Raw genomic sequence first — 15,731 nt, 5'->3', positions numbered from 1 at the left:
AGAATTGAGATTTTATTTTAAATAACATAAAGAGTTATGTTAGTGCCATCTTAATCATTAAATTTAAATTCAATAGTTGAAATATTATTATTTGATAAATAATCATTCGCTGCTAAAATCTAAATTAATTATTTTAGTAAAATCCTAACTATTTTATTGAAATTTAATAGCGAAGATTATTAAGCATGATAGGTCAGTGTTCAATATAAATATAACAAGATTCTAATTCAAAATGGTAAATCTGGTAATTAACTTTTACTATATATAGTGGAATCAAGAAAACACATTTGATAAAAAAATATCCGCAAAACACCATTACCTACAAGAATGTATTCACCAAGTATAGATTTGTATCTTCTTTCTATCTATACGATAATTGACTTTTAATTTACACACGAATTAAAAAATTAAGTTTTTATTAGTATCATTAATTTTTTATTATTTTTCTCTAACAATATTCTCTAAAAGTTACAATTTTATAATAAAGATAATAAAAATTAATGATATAAAATGATATCTATATCAATTAATTTGGGATATCTCAAAAATTATTTACTAGACTAATATTAAAAAATATAATATATTTTGAGACGACCGAGAAAAACAAAAAGAAAATATTTAAAGTAGAATTTGAAGATTTCTATTGTCTTCTTTTTGTAAAATTATATTTATCTTAAATAAATTAGACTTAAATTTCTTTTAAGAATAAAATTGGACTAGCAAAGAGTAGTAGTATATAGTGTTTTCTTTTTCTTTTTTTTTGCTGAGTGAGTTTTGAATCCCAATACATAAGTGCTCGCACAAGGATAAAAATGATAATTATATAATGGTTTATAAAAATATATTATGGGTGAATGTTTTATACATCTATATTTGTTAGTAGGAGTAGTGATGAAAAAATTATTAAGTAAGTCTATTATATATTTTTTATTTGTTGTCATTAAATTAGAAGATAGAATGTATATTTAAATATTTAAATTTTAATTATTTAGTCAATCTAACACCTTGATTTTTAATTTAATCTATTAAATATGTGATCTCTATTTTTATAACCTCATAAATACCTTTAAATTTTAATTTAACCTAATAGATAATTAAATTTTATTTTTTTATAATATTTAAATATTTATAAGTAATACACGTGGACATATTGAATAAAATTATATGTTAAAAAATATTTAAATATAATAAAATATAAATTGAAATATCTATTAGATTATATTGAACATTAAAGTGTTAAAACTATCAATAAATATGCATTTGGCTAAACTATAAATTGGGTCATTAACTATGCAAACTAAAGAGGGAAAAAAGAAAGTGATCAATGAAATACAATATATAAATAATCGAAATTGCAAAAAAAATAAAAAAAAAATGATGAGGAATTTATCTCTATTATTAGAATGAAAATTTCCATTCCGCTCAAGAAAATTGCTTAGAATGTAATACAGAGTGAAGTTATATAATACTATTCAGATAGTTCATTCATTATAGGCTTAGATTGTTCGTCTACGACCTTCCCTTTCTCTCTTAGCTTGGCTATTGATTCTTTCATTGCCTCCTTCCTTTTCTTGCTTGCTAGCACTTTTGCTTGCACCCCGCTTACATTTGGGTCCTTTTTTTCCTCCGGTGGTGGAGGAGCCTGCCTTCTTGCTGCATTCGCGCTGCCTTCACCCACTGTCAAGCCCAGTAATAACCCACTTGCCAAACCTAAAGTCACAGTCCTGCGGCTGCATGCACAGTACATGTTTGATAGTTTGAAGATTACAGTTTAATTACCTTTTCTTTACATATTTTAGCCTAGTAAAATTTGCGCATTATGTAAAGTCCAGCCGCTCAACTCGAGCCATCCAAACTTCACAAGCTAATTCATGTAAAGAGCCTACATTGGAGGCCGGAAACATTTGCTCGTTGCCTATGAATATGTAAATGCATAAAAAAGAAACACTAACCTCCGATGGACGAGATTGCTGTGAGAGGCTGGCTTAGAATCTTTATGGTGAGCCAGTAGTCCTTGAAATCCTAGAGATGCAACATGGATAGTTGGGTTCTTAGACTTGGACGATGACGATATAGGAATTGCAGCGGCTGGGGTTGTGGTTAGTGAATGGGCCATGGCTGTTCCAGTATTGGGAGTGGTTTGAATTCATAGAATAAGAAGACATTTTAATCAAAATCAATTTAGTGATGTGGAATTGATAGTATAAGTGGATAGTGTTTTGGGCTCTACAGGGAAAGCAAAGAGAAAGTCCATTGGCTGGCACTAGATAAGGTTTTAGTGTTTCGGTTCGCGTGTGTGTGGACCCTTTTGCTTTAAAGAATGGGTTTGGCTCTTCCACTCATGACTGTGGTTGGGCAATAACCAAAAACAGCATATGACAAGCATATGCTTCTTCTTCCTCTTCGGATAGAAGGATGGATCGCCTTGTGTTCCAATTCGAAGCCCTTGAGAGGAGAGCAAAGCACCGATAGAATTAGCTACTATTTATGTGTGACGTTCTACCCATTAGACGAGTGAAATATGTCTCAAGTAGTTTGCACTTGAGCATTAGCAAAGTGATAATATTTTCAGTTCTATATAACTATTTTACGTGGATCACTAAAGTTATACAACTATAATAGAAAAATAAGAAATTAAATTATTAATCTAGACCTTACTAAACATACAAGTAAAATATAAGGAAGTGTTGAATCACTTGAAAAAATATCCATTTTAGTTCTAAAATAAGTCAACAAATGCCAATTCAACTTTCTTTATTATTATTTCGTTAGAATTATAGCCAATTCGTCTTGACTGATAATAAATTAAAATTAAAATTAATATCAAATTACATGCTAAAATTCGAAACAATACGGTAACCACGCGTTTCTATTTTAAACAAAAAGACTTTATCAAAACAACTACGACGGCTAAGCCACAAGGCATTTCAAAAATATTTTTGAAATAAATAGGCCATTTCCAACAAGGAAACTTTGATTTTCTTGGCAAACACTACATTTACTTAGACCACTAATCAGTTTGGCCATCATAATGCATACAATATAATAATATAATTTTTGAAAGCAAAGAAAAGATGGGAATATACTGGTCTTACGGGACAAAATCTACAAGAAATAATAGGATATTATATTACGATACAATATTAAGTCAAAACTGAAATTGCATTCATACCAAGGCTAATTTAATCATCCAAAATCTCAGTTATCTAACCAGTGATAGTCCAAGCAGCTAAAACCAGGAAGCATTAAAGCAGAGTAACTTTAAAAAGACTTCGTTCCAAGAAAGAAAAAATCAAGTAGCATGTGTACTAAAGAAACAAAAATTTAACATTTTGGAACTCATGCGCTGACATTATACTTAAGACCTTTACTCATCGTCGTCTTCATCAGCATCAGCAGCTGAGTTGAGAGCCTGCAATCGCTCAATCAACTTAGCTTTCCTTTCCTCATATGTCAACTTCTTCAAATTGTACCTGTTTTTCCATAGAGACATCAATCAAAAAACCATATAACCAAACTACTAGCTTGTTGACAAATATGATGCTGGACAGGAATCAACATCAAGTCAACACAAATTAGACAAACAAATTACGATAGAAAAAACTTTCTATTAAATGCCATCAAGGCAATGACTTGAGCAAGGAAGTTTCCAGTGCTATCATTCTCTCAATCTGCCCCCACAGCTTGATACTAACATGCAGTTAAGACATAATATATTGCCTGTTGATTGGATGCAATAAAACATGACATGGCAAGGGACAGAAATCAAGTAAACATCTTTATTGTTTTCTTTCCAGGAATAAACTAGATTTTAAGAAAAAGAAGATCCTAAAGAACTGGGGCAAGCCTGATAAAAAATCAACCCAAAGTCCGCAGAGTGGAGAACTCTGATTATTGAATGCTTAATATGACTAGGAGAAAAACCTAAAGATGCCACAATAAGAATAACAGTAAAACGTACAGCATGACAGTTAAATTGTGTAGCTTACTTAAGCTACCCATGTAACACAAAACCTCACAATATAGATTATATCAACCCTCAGAAGAAATATGTCAATGCACATCAATTAAGAAGCAACGAACCTCTTGTGCTCCTTAGGTGGCTGCTTCTCTGATTTCTTGGGAGATGGATCAGCACGAATTGCAGCATGGACCTTCTTGTACAAGGCCTCAATGTCATCTGCCTCAACTCCACTCTTGATGTATTTGCTGAAGTGAGACTGATATTTCTCTGGCTCGTCCTCCATCAAAGTCTGCAAAAGAACAGAAAGCAAGCCTATTAAAATGTGAATTTAAACTGCAAAAAACTGAAAATGACAATCTTGATAATCTTCAGACAAAATATTAAGTAGCATTGTGATTGGTCAGAATATTACATTCATATATGCAGCTACATGACCACCATAGATATACTTGCGATGAACTTCAGAATCAAGCTGTTTACCATCCTTTGAAAAACCAGCAAACCTCTTTTCACTGTGAGGTATATCCAAACCACCATCCAAAGCTCCCTGAAACCAGTGACATATCAATACTATTTGCACTCTGGAAAGTATTTAACTTAATTAATCAGACCAGCTATTCTAACCCCATTCTTATCAGGAAAGCCACAAGCAGAAAAACTAACGATTTGAAATCATTTCAATAAGCAAGTTTTGTATAGAAGCTACAGAAAATGTACAACTGAAATCGTAAGATACCTTTAGAGCACCGAACACGCGATTCCCGGTTGTGGTTCTGATCAGACCTACATCAAGTAAAGCGCGGAATGGCCTCCTAGTGTCCGCTGGCTCAACAGAGAAGTCTTCTCCAGTAGCCTAGTGATAGTATAAACTATTAGAACTTCATACACTCAACTATACTTTTGGTCCAGCATCAATTGGTTAGCATGCAAAATCACAAAACCTTATACAGGAAATGATTGCTTTAAATTCAGATTGTACCTCAACATTGCCTTGATATTCCTCATCCATCTCAAGCATTTTCAATGTCCGTCTTGCCAGGAGAAGTCCAGTGCAATAAGCTACTCAGGTTGAAAAATCAACACAAAGCACAGGAGTCAGAAATGTCAGATAAATAAGGATGAAGAGGGAAGAGAAAATAAAATAGCACATGAAGCATCAAATATTAGATACCTGCAGCATAATTTGTAAGACCCACATCAAGTCCATAGTGAGGAAGCTCATGAGCATAGGCAGCTGCCAAAACTATATCACCAGCAATACTTGCTGAGACTATTTGGGCAACAATGTCCTTGTTGGTCTATAAAAAAGTAATGAATCAAAACATATTCACAGATGCAATTAACACATCCTATTTCTTTCTAATCAGAAAAATAATATGAAAAAAAAAAGAGCATGATTACATACAAATCGCACAACAAAACGATATTTTGGAGTGTTGTACTTGTTCTTATCCTGATTGATCAGACGAATCCTAGCCCTGTAGTCAGTCTTCCCCGCTGAAAATGGTTCAAAGAAAAAACAAAATAACTAAAGAGTAAGAAACACATGACAAAGAAAGAAAACAAAGTTAGGCACATCACATCAAATTACAAAATGCAATTACCTCTCCTTCTCTTAAACTTAACCTGATACCTCTTGAAGTAAGCCTTGGTTTTCTGAGCCTTCACAAAGGCCTGTCATTCATTAATAGAAAAAACAACACACAAAGTTATGGTCTATACACTGAATAGACAAAAGTAAAAATACGACTACAATTTCTTGCCAATGGGCTAAAAATATTACACTCATAACTACCAACAGTGAAATGCAATTGACTAAAAGAGACCGAAAAAAAAAAAAAAAAAGAAGAGGAGTTACATTAACGCTTATCGTAAGCAGTAAAGCTTATTACTTTGTTTCAATTACGTACTTTCGATTAAAATTACAAAATAAATCACAACAATAAGACTACTAACCCTCACGACCCAGTTTTAGATATCTAATAAAATACAGCAAATGAAGAGTTAAAAAAAAAGTATCCAAACTTCTAAGACCGAATTTCACGTTTTCTCCAAAAAAATAAATTCGTGCAATAGCATTTAACTACTTTCTTTCTTTTCGCATTAACCAAACAGAAAGTAACTTGAAGCTTAAAAAATGATACGTAAGTAAACGTAGGTATGAACAACTATCACATTTCAAGAGATATAGTACAGGCTAGAGTTTTGAGAGACTCACCATTGTTAAAGCTCGATCTGTTAGAAAGGAAGCGAGGCAGAGAAGGAGAGAGAAGCACGACGGCTATCGCTTTTAAAGAATATGAGCAAAGGATTGAGCTTCGATTATAAACCCTAAAGCAACCTAATAGATTTTAAGATCAACGGCTGAGATCTAATCGATGAATTGCCGCTAGGGTTTTATTCATTTGGTGTGCATGTGTAATGGTATTTAGGTCATTTCCTAGTCTGTGGGATTTCTTTTTTGTTATAAAATTAGGTTTTGAAGTAATGAAATTACATTTATTTTTCATAATAAAATTTATCATCCATTACTAAAAAAAAATCTATCATTTCATGAATATATCAATATATAATTAATTTTTTATAGACATTTGTCCGTTATATTAATTTATTAAAAAATTTATATTAAACGTGTATAATATTTTATAATAAATGTAAATCTATAGCAAATAATGTGAGTTTGAATTCTAAGATAGTTTTATTGAGTTGACTAGCGTAACCAATGATAATAAGAAAAAATAAAAAAGATAACAAAAAGAATTGCTAATAAGTCTATAAGGTTTAGATTGCTAATAAATATTTACTTTCTATTAATAATATAATTCATAAGTGATACAATGATTTTTTTTTCTAAATATAAGTATTTTTAAAATATTTAAATTTTATTAGAATAAAATTTTACTAAAAATAAAAATATTAATTAATATTTTGTTAGAAATTAAAATTAAAATATGCTAAAAATATTTTTCCTAATTTAATAAAAAATAAGTCTAGATGAATTTAATACTTGATAGTGAATTTAATATTTGATAAAAAAACTTATAATATAAATTATCAATTTAACTCTTTGAATGCATTGACTTTATAGGAAATAAGATAGTAGGTAATGTTATAAAAAAATAGATTTTAATATAGAAAAAAAAAGGCTTGGCTTATCTATTAAATCAAATCTTCAAAAATTATTGGCGCCAACACTATATGGATTCAACTATTCGTCGCAAATGTGGCATATGTTGGAGATTTGTCTTTATTCTAGACGCAAATTTTTATCGCAAATAGTACATCCAAATTAGCGACAGATATAGTTTGTCAACACACTTTTGTCACTAATCCGTCGGTGATTCATCACTTTTTCAAAATATTCCATCGTTATACATACCGTTGCCAATTAGAAAGGGATTTTGTCGGTCCCAAAAATCCATTGCTATGTTATTGTATTCTTGTAGTGTTTTTCAATTTGCCTCGAGTACAAAAAGAAAGAAAGAAAAAAAAAGTTGACTCAAAGAAATTGTGAAGAATGCAGCCTAACTATATCCAATATAAATATAAGAATTTTAAGCTAAATGTCAGACATCAAGTTTAACTTATACAGAACCGCATAAAAATAGTGCAAGGATTTTTATTTTAAATATTTTTCCCATAGAGAGAAATCTAGCTAAGAATTTCGTATTTATAATATTGGGACTTTTAACTATTTTAAATTTCAATTATCTTTTAAAAAGAAGTTTCAATTATAAACAAATTTTTAAACTTTTAAAGCCTTTTTTTCATATACTTCTTATAGGAAGTTGTTAAATTTGATATTAGAAATTTTATTCACTAATTAAAGAAGTAATCATCAACAATTCAATATGTTGTTATTATCATTATCACTCTTCTAGGCTTTCAAATAGGGCAAAATTTCACAAATTATATTATAGTACTCAATTAGATGTTAAAATCATATATATACATCTCACCTAGTCTCCTTAGTATGGAGTGAAAGTGGATTTATCCCCATTGTTTCTATTTTGACTTGTTCTTTTAATGCCTTTTCTTCTCGTATTATATTTTGGTCCTATTTTCTATGTCTTTTTCCTGAAGTAGTGGGTAAGAAGCTCTTTTATTTCTTGGTTCTAGCTCATTTATTGTCTCGTCTCTTGAGGTGGTTAGTTGGTGCTTTTGAGCCTTATGCTGTAGTTAATTTCTTATCTATCATCATGGCTGAGGAAACTCAATCGGATGAGTTTCTTCTACAAGCATTATTCAAAAAATATAAAATTTATAGTGCTCTGAAAAAGTGTTACAATTGGAGTCTACACCGGAAATGGGGAAGTTCTACTCGGAAAAGATATTGGTAGGAAAATTGATGTCATTTAGGAATCTCTCTGGTCCGATTGTGAAGATCAATCTTTAAAAAATATGGAAAGTGGACGGGGATTTCCTGGTTCAAAAGCAAAATCAAAATACGTTCATTTTTCAATTTGATTCGGCTAAGGATAAGTAGTGGGTGGTGATTGATGGCATACCATGGTCTATATTTAACTCCTTGATGGTTTTAGTAGACTGGCCAGTTAACATACCAAAAGATCATATGGACTTTACCAAGTGTTCGTTTTGTGTTGAAGTCTATAACCTCTCTCCAGATCAAATAAATTTCCGGAATGCTCAAACAATATGAAGGTGTTGTGCAGGTTTTATTAGAATGGAACTAGTGTCATCAGCTTATAAATTCATGTTCTACATGAAAGTCCGAGTCTTGATGGACTTAAAACAATCGCGACCAACGGGCTTTTGGAATGATAGAAGAAAGCTTCCAGTGGGAAGGTATGAGAACGATTGGATTGTCTTTTAATATGAACGGTTGCCTGAATTTTGCTTTCTATGTGGAAGAATTGGTCATATGATAAAGTTCTGTCCATTCCAAGACGAAGAAGGTTTCCAAAACATCCTTGCTATAGGAAAGTTCGAGTACAGTGTGAAGCTTAGAAACACAAACACTTTGGGGTTTGCTAGAAATCTTCTAATAAGCTCAAAACCTAGTAAGGACTCACAAGGGGATCGTATGCAGACTAGTTCAAATTCATACCCTAAGCCAATGATGTGCAATCGGTAGTAGGAGAAGCTAATAAATTAACACTTGTTACCCATGTGCCGGCTAGTGCGGGTGGGTAAGGAAGAAGCAATAGTGGACCCTGTCTTATTTTAAATATGAAACTTGTGGAGGAAGAGTGGCGGTGCAAAGTAATAATTTTTATGAATTCCCCGTATTAAAGGTATGCACGTGCATCTTGTCCGGTCTTTATCAATGACAAGGATAATATGAATATCCAAAGGAATAGACTGTTGAAGGAAGGATATGGTGGGGTAGGCACGTCTAAGGATAAAGGCTAAGAAGTCAAGAGCCCGACTTCCACATCATCCAGTTCAACAAGAGAGGATATTAGTTTCAGGCTTGAGTAATCGGGCTAGGCCTAAGCAAAAGAGACTGTCATGGGAGGGATTGAGTATCCAAGGCTAGGGCTAGGTACTCGATAGAGCCAAAAGTTTAAAAGGATTAAAAAGGTCCAGCCAGAGATTAAGGCAATGGCTAGTGTACTTGAATGGATAGTTGGTAAGCCTCTAGAGATAGGCGAGTTTGGGTGAGCTAGAGTTTAAGGAAACACTGATGATATAAGAGAATCTGTTGGTGGGTCTACAGGTTTTTCTTCGTGTGGGCAAGCTGCTACAAACTAAGAAATTGCTACGGTTGGTTTTATTAAGAAAAGGAAAAGTAAGCAGTTGGCAAGACAAAAGAAATCTTTAAAACTGAAAGAGTTAACAAATATTACTCATGGGAAATCTGAGCTCTCAGTGCAGGATGGTAGTGGGGAAGGACAGGGCAATAGTTTTTTAGAATCTGATCAAGATGACATTGGTGGCTCACCTAAAGCCACTAGTAAAGCATGAGCTATTTAGTATAGAATTGTCAAAGGATGGGGAGGCCTTTGACAATTCATCATTTAAGGAGTCTAGTCCAAACTCACCATCTCCAATTTTATTTTTTGATAGAGACTAAGAAGGCTGGAGACTTTCTAGATAGGTAAAGAGTTTAACTAGGCTTTCAAGGCTATTTTTATGTTGACCCTTAAGGTGCTTCAAATAGTCTAGCATTATGGTGGAATCAAGAAGTCTAGTTACATATTTTAAAATATACATAGTATTTTATCCATTCATCTTATTTTCTTGTGGGTTCAGATAAAAAATGGTTTACTTCTTTTTTCTATGGGGATCCTAGGAGGAGTGTCAAATCAATTGATACTAACGATGATAAAATCGAAGGCTCTTCCTGCCCAGTTAAATCTATTAAAAAATTGGGCTAGTAACTGTGAAATGATTGAGGTTGTTATTACTGGTCCTCGGTTTACTTGGTCTAATAAACATAGGGGAGAGAACTGCATCATGCAGAGGATTGATAGAGCCTATGGCAACATTAGCTAGTATCTGATGTTCTCAAATGCTTTATTACTTCATATGGGCAATGGTGGGATCAAATCATCGACCCATCCTATTATATTTCTTTAGTCAACCTAGTAAAGGTCGAAAACTGTTTAAATTTAAGATTAAATGGATGGAAGAGTCTTAGTGTTCTAGGGTAATCTAGGAGGCTTAAGGTCATTCCATCAGAGGATCCTCCCAATTCATCCTAAGACGTAAGTTAATAGAGTGTAGTAAGGATCTCAGGAAATGGCATGTTCAAAGTGTGAGAGATACTAGGCATAAAATTGATAATCTTATTTAGAAAATTAATCTTTTGCAACAAAGCCCTACGAGCCTTTCTCAAGGGGATAACGTCCCCTTAATTAAGCAGTCAAATGCTTTATGGACACAGGAGGAACAATTTTGGTTCTAATAATCTAGAATTAAGTGGCTTCAATTTGGGGATAAAAATACAACTTTTTTCCATGCTAGTACTTTGCAAAGAATGAGCAAAAATAGGATTGTTATGCTTAAGAATAGACGAGGGGTTTGGTTGGAAGAAAGAGCCAACATTGAGAAGGAACTTTGCTCTTACTTCTAAGGGATCTACTCAACTCAAGGAACTGTTATTGAGTCTGAGATTATTAATTGTGTCAACCATGTGATATCTAATGAAATGAACATGGAACTATGCAAGAGGTGTGGGAAAAGGAAGTTAGAGAGGCTGTATTTAGTATCGGTCTTGCTAGAGCACATGGTCTTGATGGCTTTCTAGCTATTTTTTATCAAAAATTTTGGGGCTACATTAAAAAGGATTTGTTGGATATTGTCAATAGGTTCTTCAGGAATAAATTTTTACTCAAGACTCTAATCATACCTACATTTCACTGATCCCTAAAGTTTCAAATTCTGAATGTCTAGATAAATATAGGCCCATTAGTCTTTGTAATGTGGCATATAAATTTTTTTTGAACTCATAGTAAGTAGATTGAAACCTTATCTTAATCAATTCATTGATGAGCACCGGGCTGCTTTTGTGCCTCAACGTCACATTCAAGAAAACATCTTAGTTGTTCATGAGTTTTTACGTTTAATTAAGAAACCTTGTGCTCAAACAAATGCTTGCATGGCTCTTAAGCTTGACATTCCTAAGGCCTATGACAGAGTCAATTGGGGTTTTCTAAAAGGAGTAATGGAAAGGATGGGTTTCTATAAAGACTTCATTAGTATTATTATGCAGTATGTTTCCACTGCTTCTTTCTATGTACTTCTAAAATGGCAGACCAACCAAATCCTTCTACCCAATAAGAGGGTTAAGACAAGGAGATTCGCTTTCACCATACCTATTTTTGTTTGTCTCAAATGCTTTCCTTAAAAAGGCCATAGCTGATCATAACTTTGCAAAAGTAAAGTTCAATAGAAGGTTTCCTACTTTGTCTCATATGCCTTTTGCGGATGATACAATATTATTCCTTAAAGCTGATGCTAAGAAGATAGTAGGGTTAAGGAGGTGTTGGATTGTTATCAGCTCGCATCTGGTCAGCTCTTTAATTTCTCAAAGTCGAGGATGATTTTTGAAAACTCTGTCCCCATCATATCCAAAAACAACATTGTTTCCTTATTCGGGGTTAAATAGATTACTGATGAGGACAAATGTTTAGGAGTTCCCATTCTTTAGGGTAAAAGCAAGAAGAAAACATTACAATTCCTCAAGGATAGGTTTGTTAGTAAGATTCAATATTGGAAGCAACAACTTTTATCTTGTAGTGGCAGGATATTATAATCTGCTCGGTCATTACTTCTCTTCCATTTTTTATCATGTCCTGTTTTCTGGTCCTAAAGAGCCTATGTGAGGATTTTAATAGTTTAATGGCTAAATTCTGAAAAAGTCAAGACATTGATAGTAAGCACCAAAGTTTGATCAGTTGGAATTATTTATCTAAAACCAAAAGGGCATTGGGGTTTGGGCTTTAAAGATTTACATGTCTTCAACCTGGTGCTGTTAGCGAAACAAGCATGAAAACTTATGGTAAATCCTATCTCTTTATAGGCAAAGGTGGTGAAGGCTTTGTATTTTCCTAGCTGCTCCTTTTAGGAGGCAAACATTAGTTACAGACCTTCATGGGGTTGGAGAAGCCTCATAGCAGTTAGGAATGTTTTAAAATTAGGTGCGGTCAGGTTGATTGAGAATGGTCAACCTATATTGATATGGGATGATCCTTAGTTACCTAGCATATTTGGGTTTAGACTTCTATCTCATAGACCTTTAGAGTGCCCAGTCCATAGGGTGTGTGTTATTATCAAAGACGGTGGGTGGGATTTACAGGATCTATCACCCCTTATCACCGCTTTGGAAAGGAATGCCATTACAATGTGCCAAGTAGGCTCTGCAAATCAGCAAGACAAATGGATATGGAAATTCTCAAAGGTAGAAATTTATACTGTTAAGTCCAGATACTTTGCCATTAAATCTCATTCAAATCGAGAAAGCAATCTAAACTCCTCTTCTACCTCTGGGCCTTCAAAGACCTTCAGAGAATCAATATGGAAAATTGATTTACCTCATAAACTCCAAACTTTCATTTGGAGGGTTGCTAAACAGATCCTTATAATGGAAAATATCCTGAACAATAGGAGGATGATTAATGGTACGAGTTATCACCTTTGCAATCAAAGTGTTGAATCGATGGAACATGCTTTGTTATTTTGCCCTATGGTTGGTCAAGTTTGGTTCTCGTCCTTTTTATCCTATGTCCCTGGTGCTTTTGTTAATGTCTCATTTTCTGGCTGGTGGGAAATAATGATGAGAACATGGAAAGGACCTAGTCAGTTAGATATCTTAATTAGAATTGGGTTCATTTTATGGGCTATTTGGAGAGGTAGGAATGAGTTTAACTTTTCGAGGATCCCTTATGACCCCGAAAAATTGCAAAGATTGGAGACTTTATCACGACTCGATCTGTGGGCCCGTGACCGAAGCTAGGGAATGGGTAGACGTAAGGCCACCGAAACTTTTAGCAAGCTTGACTAATCACTAATTCAATCAAATTATAATTTTATCCATTATAACATTATTTCATCACTAATTTTCAACCATCCAAATACTACATATTTAAATCAATTTGTCAGCACAATTAGGTAATACCTCCTCGATTGGTTTAACATGCCAAAATAAAATAATAAGTTTTAGAATCACTACTGCAGAGAATTTAGAATTCTAATAATCAGACATACAAATAAAATTAATTACATTAAACCTGAAGATGAGAAAATCGAGCTGCCAAAGGAGAAGATCTGCGGAAAACCTAACAGACACCTAAAAAATAGAATTTGAGATTGTCAATCTCGACAGTGAGTTAAAATCATATAACCCAAAAATAAATACAACCATCTTAAAAAAATATTTATTTAATCGGAATAAAATATTATATCATATTAAAACATGTGTTATGTCATGATTCAGAAAAATACAATTTAAACGTTTATAGGATGAGTACCTCAGAAGAAGTCTAAATTCCAATTCTATTAGCCGTTCGGCTCTCTTATTCCAATAAGACTGGCGCCTAGAGAGCAATGCTCTACCAGGGACCTTTCCTCTGGCAATCAAATTTCTATAAGCCCAGAGAGCTATACTCGACCATGGCACATCACAAGAATATTTTTCTATTACCTATCTCTGATTTATACCGGTGTGCACGCGGTCTTGATACAACCCATCAGGTAGTATGTTCTACTACTGTCTTATCCCGAGTCATAATACAATCATAACATTGATAATGTGAAAAATGGCATAAATCACAAGCAATCTTAATATTATTCAATAATTTATTAAGTATTAGAAATAAATAGAATCGAGTATAGCGGAAATAAAGACTAAATGCAGTATTATCAATAATAATAATAATGATAAAAATATTAGGTAAAAAAATAAAAATAAAATCGATAATAACAAAAATAAAATTAATAATAATAGTAATGCTAATAATAATCATAATGATTATTAATAAAAATGTTGCATTTAAATTAGACATGACACATGTGCAGTGATTATATGACTTTAACTCACAAATATAACGTCTTCCTATGCACTGCTCACTCGTCCGATGTAGCTAGCTGATGGGACGGAGAATCTAAAATCCACTGCCAATAATTAATATTTATGTTCATACTATATAAATTAGTCAACTTAATTCTAAAATTTTAAGAAATTACGGTTTGGTCCTATGGTAATTTCGCTTAACAGCATGGCCAATAATAGCAAAATTTTATCTGCAATTATAATTCAGGTCCTCTGACATAATAACGTAATCATCAATTAATATTTTAAATTATTATTCTCAAATTAGCATCATCAATTTTTTGATTTTGTATAAAATAATAATAATAATTAAATTAATACTTTCGAAATTAATAAACTGGCTAACAGAATTTTCTAACTATAATAATTAAATCAATAAATCAAATTTTTATAATTAATCCTTAATTAACCTCAATTTAATTTCTATTTATCAATTTATCACTAATTATCCATAACTAATTTTAAATACATAACGGTTTCTATTTACTAAGTAACTATCCGAAATATAAATATAAATAATTAACTAAATAAGTTCGGGTTAAAAATTTACTATATCAAACTGAATACGGAATAGTGACACGTACGTCCGAAAATAAAAATAAAAATTTTAAATACATATTTTAAATACATATGTAAAATTATTTTTGCCAAAAAATTCTATATCGCCGTTTAAAGTCTTAATGCTGGCGAGTTTGATCAACAGTGAGACGGAAGAGATCGGGGCTGAGCTTCACTGTTCTAAGGTTTCTCAACATGAGGAGCTCATCTGATTGGCCAAAGGAGGTCGGCAAGATGTTAAAACCAGCAATGGCAGCAATGAGAGACGTTTTCTCTCTCTTCGAAGCACGCGAAACAGTGACTCTTGATGTTGCTTGCACCGGCGAGGGGTGGAGCGAGGCAATGATGGCCTAAAATGAGTGTTAGATGGTGAAATGGGATTAATTGACGGTGAATGGGTGAAGAAATGGGTGGTGACAATGGTGTATGACGAGAGAGAAGGAGTGAGGTAGGAGGAGGGGCCAAGTTGAATTTTTTTTTTTCAAATCTCAGTTTTGTCCTTCCTTATAAGAAGAAGAGGCTATAGTAACCATATTTCTTATATATATATAATTTACTAATTGGGAGTTAAAAATAGTAATTCGTAATTTTGTGTCTAATTAAATAATAAATTATTAATTTCCTATACTTAGGTGACTAAAAATATATTTTAACTTCGAAATAGTTATAAAATAATATATTTATAAATTAAAT

General features: G+C 32.7%; 2 protein-coding genes across 2 annotated transcripts; both read right to left on the bottom strand.

Moving 5' to 3' along the window:
• Positions 1–1,375: 1,375 nt before the first annotated feature.
• Positions 1,376–2,590, bottom strand: LOC8286364. Its single transcript, XM_002524812.4, has 2 exons — positions 1,953–2,590; positions 1,376–1,730 (listed from the first exon to the last, which is right to left on the bottom strand). Exons 1-2 carry the CDS (start codon positions 2,114–2,116, stop codon positions 1,469–1,471), a joined length of 426 nt encoding a protein of 141 aa, XP_002524858.1. The 5' UTR covers positions 2,117–2,590; the 3' UTR covers positions 1,376–1,468.
• Positions 2,591–3,143: 553 nt separating this feature from the next.
• Positions 3,144–6,388, bottom strand: LOC8286365 (60S ribosomal protein L5). Its single transcript, XM_002524813.3, has 9 exons — positions 6,183–6,388; positions 5,569–5,638; positions 5,370–5,461; positions 5,136–5,262; positions 4,944–5,023; positions 4,701–4,817; positions 4,377–4,511; positions 4,084–4,253; positions 3,144–3,473 (listed from the first exon to the last, which is right to left on the bottom strand). Exons 1-9 carry the CDS (start codon positions 6,183–6,185, stop codon positions 3,368–3,370), a joined length of 900 nt encoding a protein of 299 aa, XP_002524859.1. The 5' UTR covers positions 6,186–6,388; the 3' UTR covers positions 3,144–3,367.
• Positions 6,389–15,731: the final 9,343 nt, after the last annotated feature.

This window comes from Ricinus communis, chromosome 1 (genome assembly GCF_019578655.1).
Source record: "Ricinus communis isolate WT05 ecotype wild-type chromosome 1, ASM1957865v1, whole genome shotgun sequence".
Lineage (NCBI taxonomy): Eukaryota > Viridiplantae > Streptophyta > Magnoliopsida > Malpighiales > Euphorbiaceae > Ricinus > Ricinus communis.
The sequence above is the reverse complement of the archived record's forward strand: the minus strand, read 5'-3'. Positions and strand labels throughout refer to the sequence as shown.

Bases quoted from the DNA above. Each gene is read 5' to 3' on its own strand.
- LOC8286364 (XM_002524812.4), bottom strand. From the start codon at position 2,116: ATGGCCCATTCACTAACCACAACCCCAGCCGCTGCAATTCCTATATCG. The intron at 1,731-1,952 runs GTTAGTGTTTCT...CTGTGCATGCAG, and splicing joins AGCAATCTCGTCCATCGGAG to CCGCAGGACTGTGACTTTAG.
- LOC8286365 (XM_002524813.3), bottom strand. The intron at 5,263-5,369 runs GTATGTAATCAT...ACTTTTTTATAG, and splicing joins ATCGTTTTGTTGTGCGATTT to ACCAACAAGGACATTGTTGC. The intron at 4,818-4,943 runs GTACAATCTGAA...TACTATCACTAG, and splicing joins AATATCAAGGCAATGTTGAG to GCTACTGGAGAAGACTTCTC.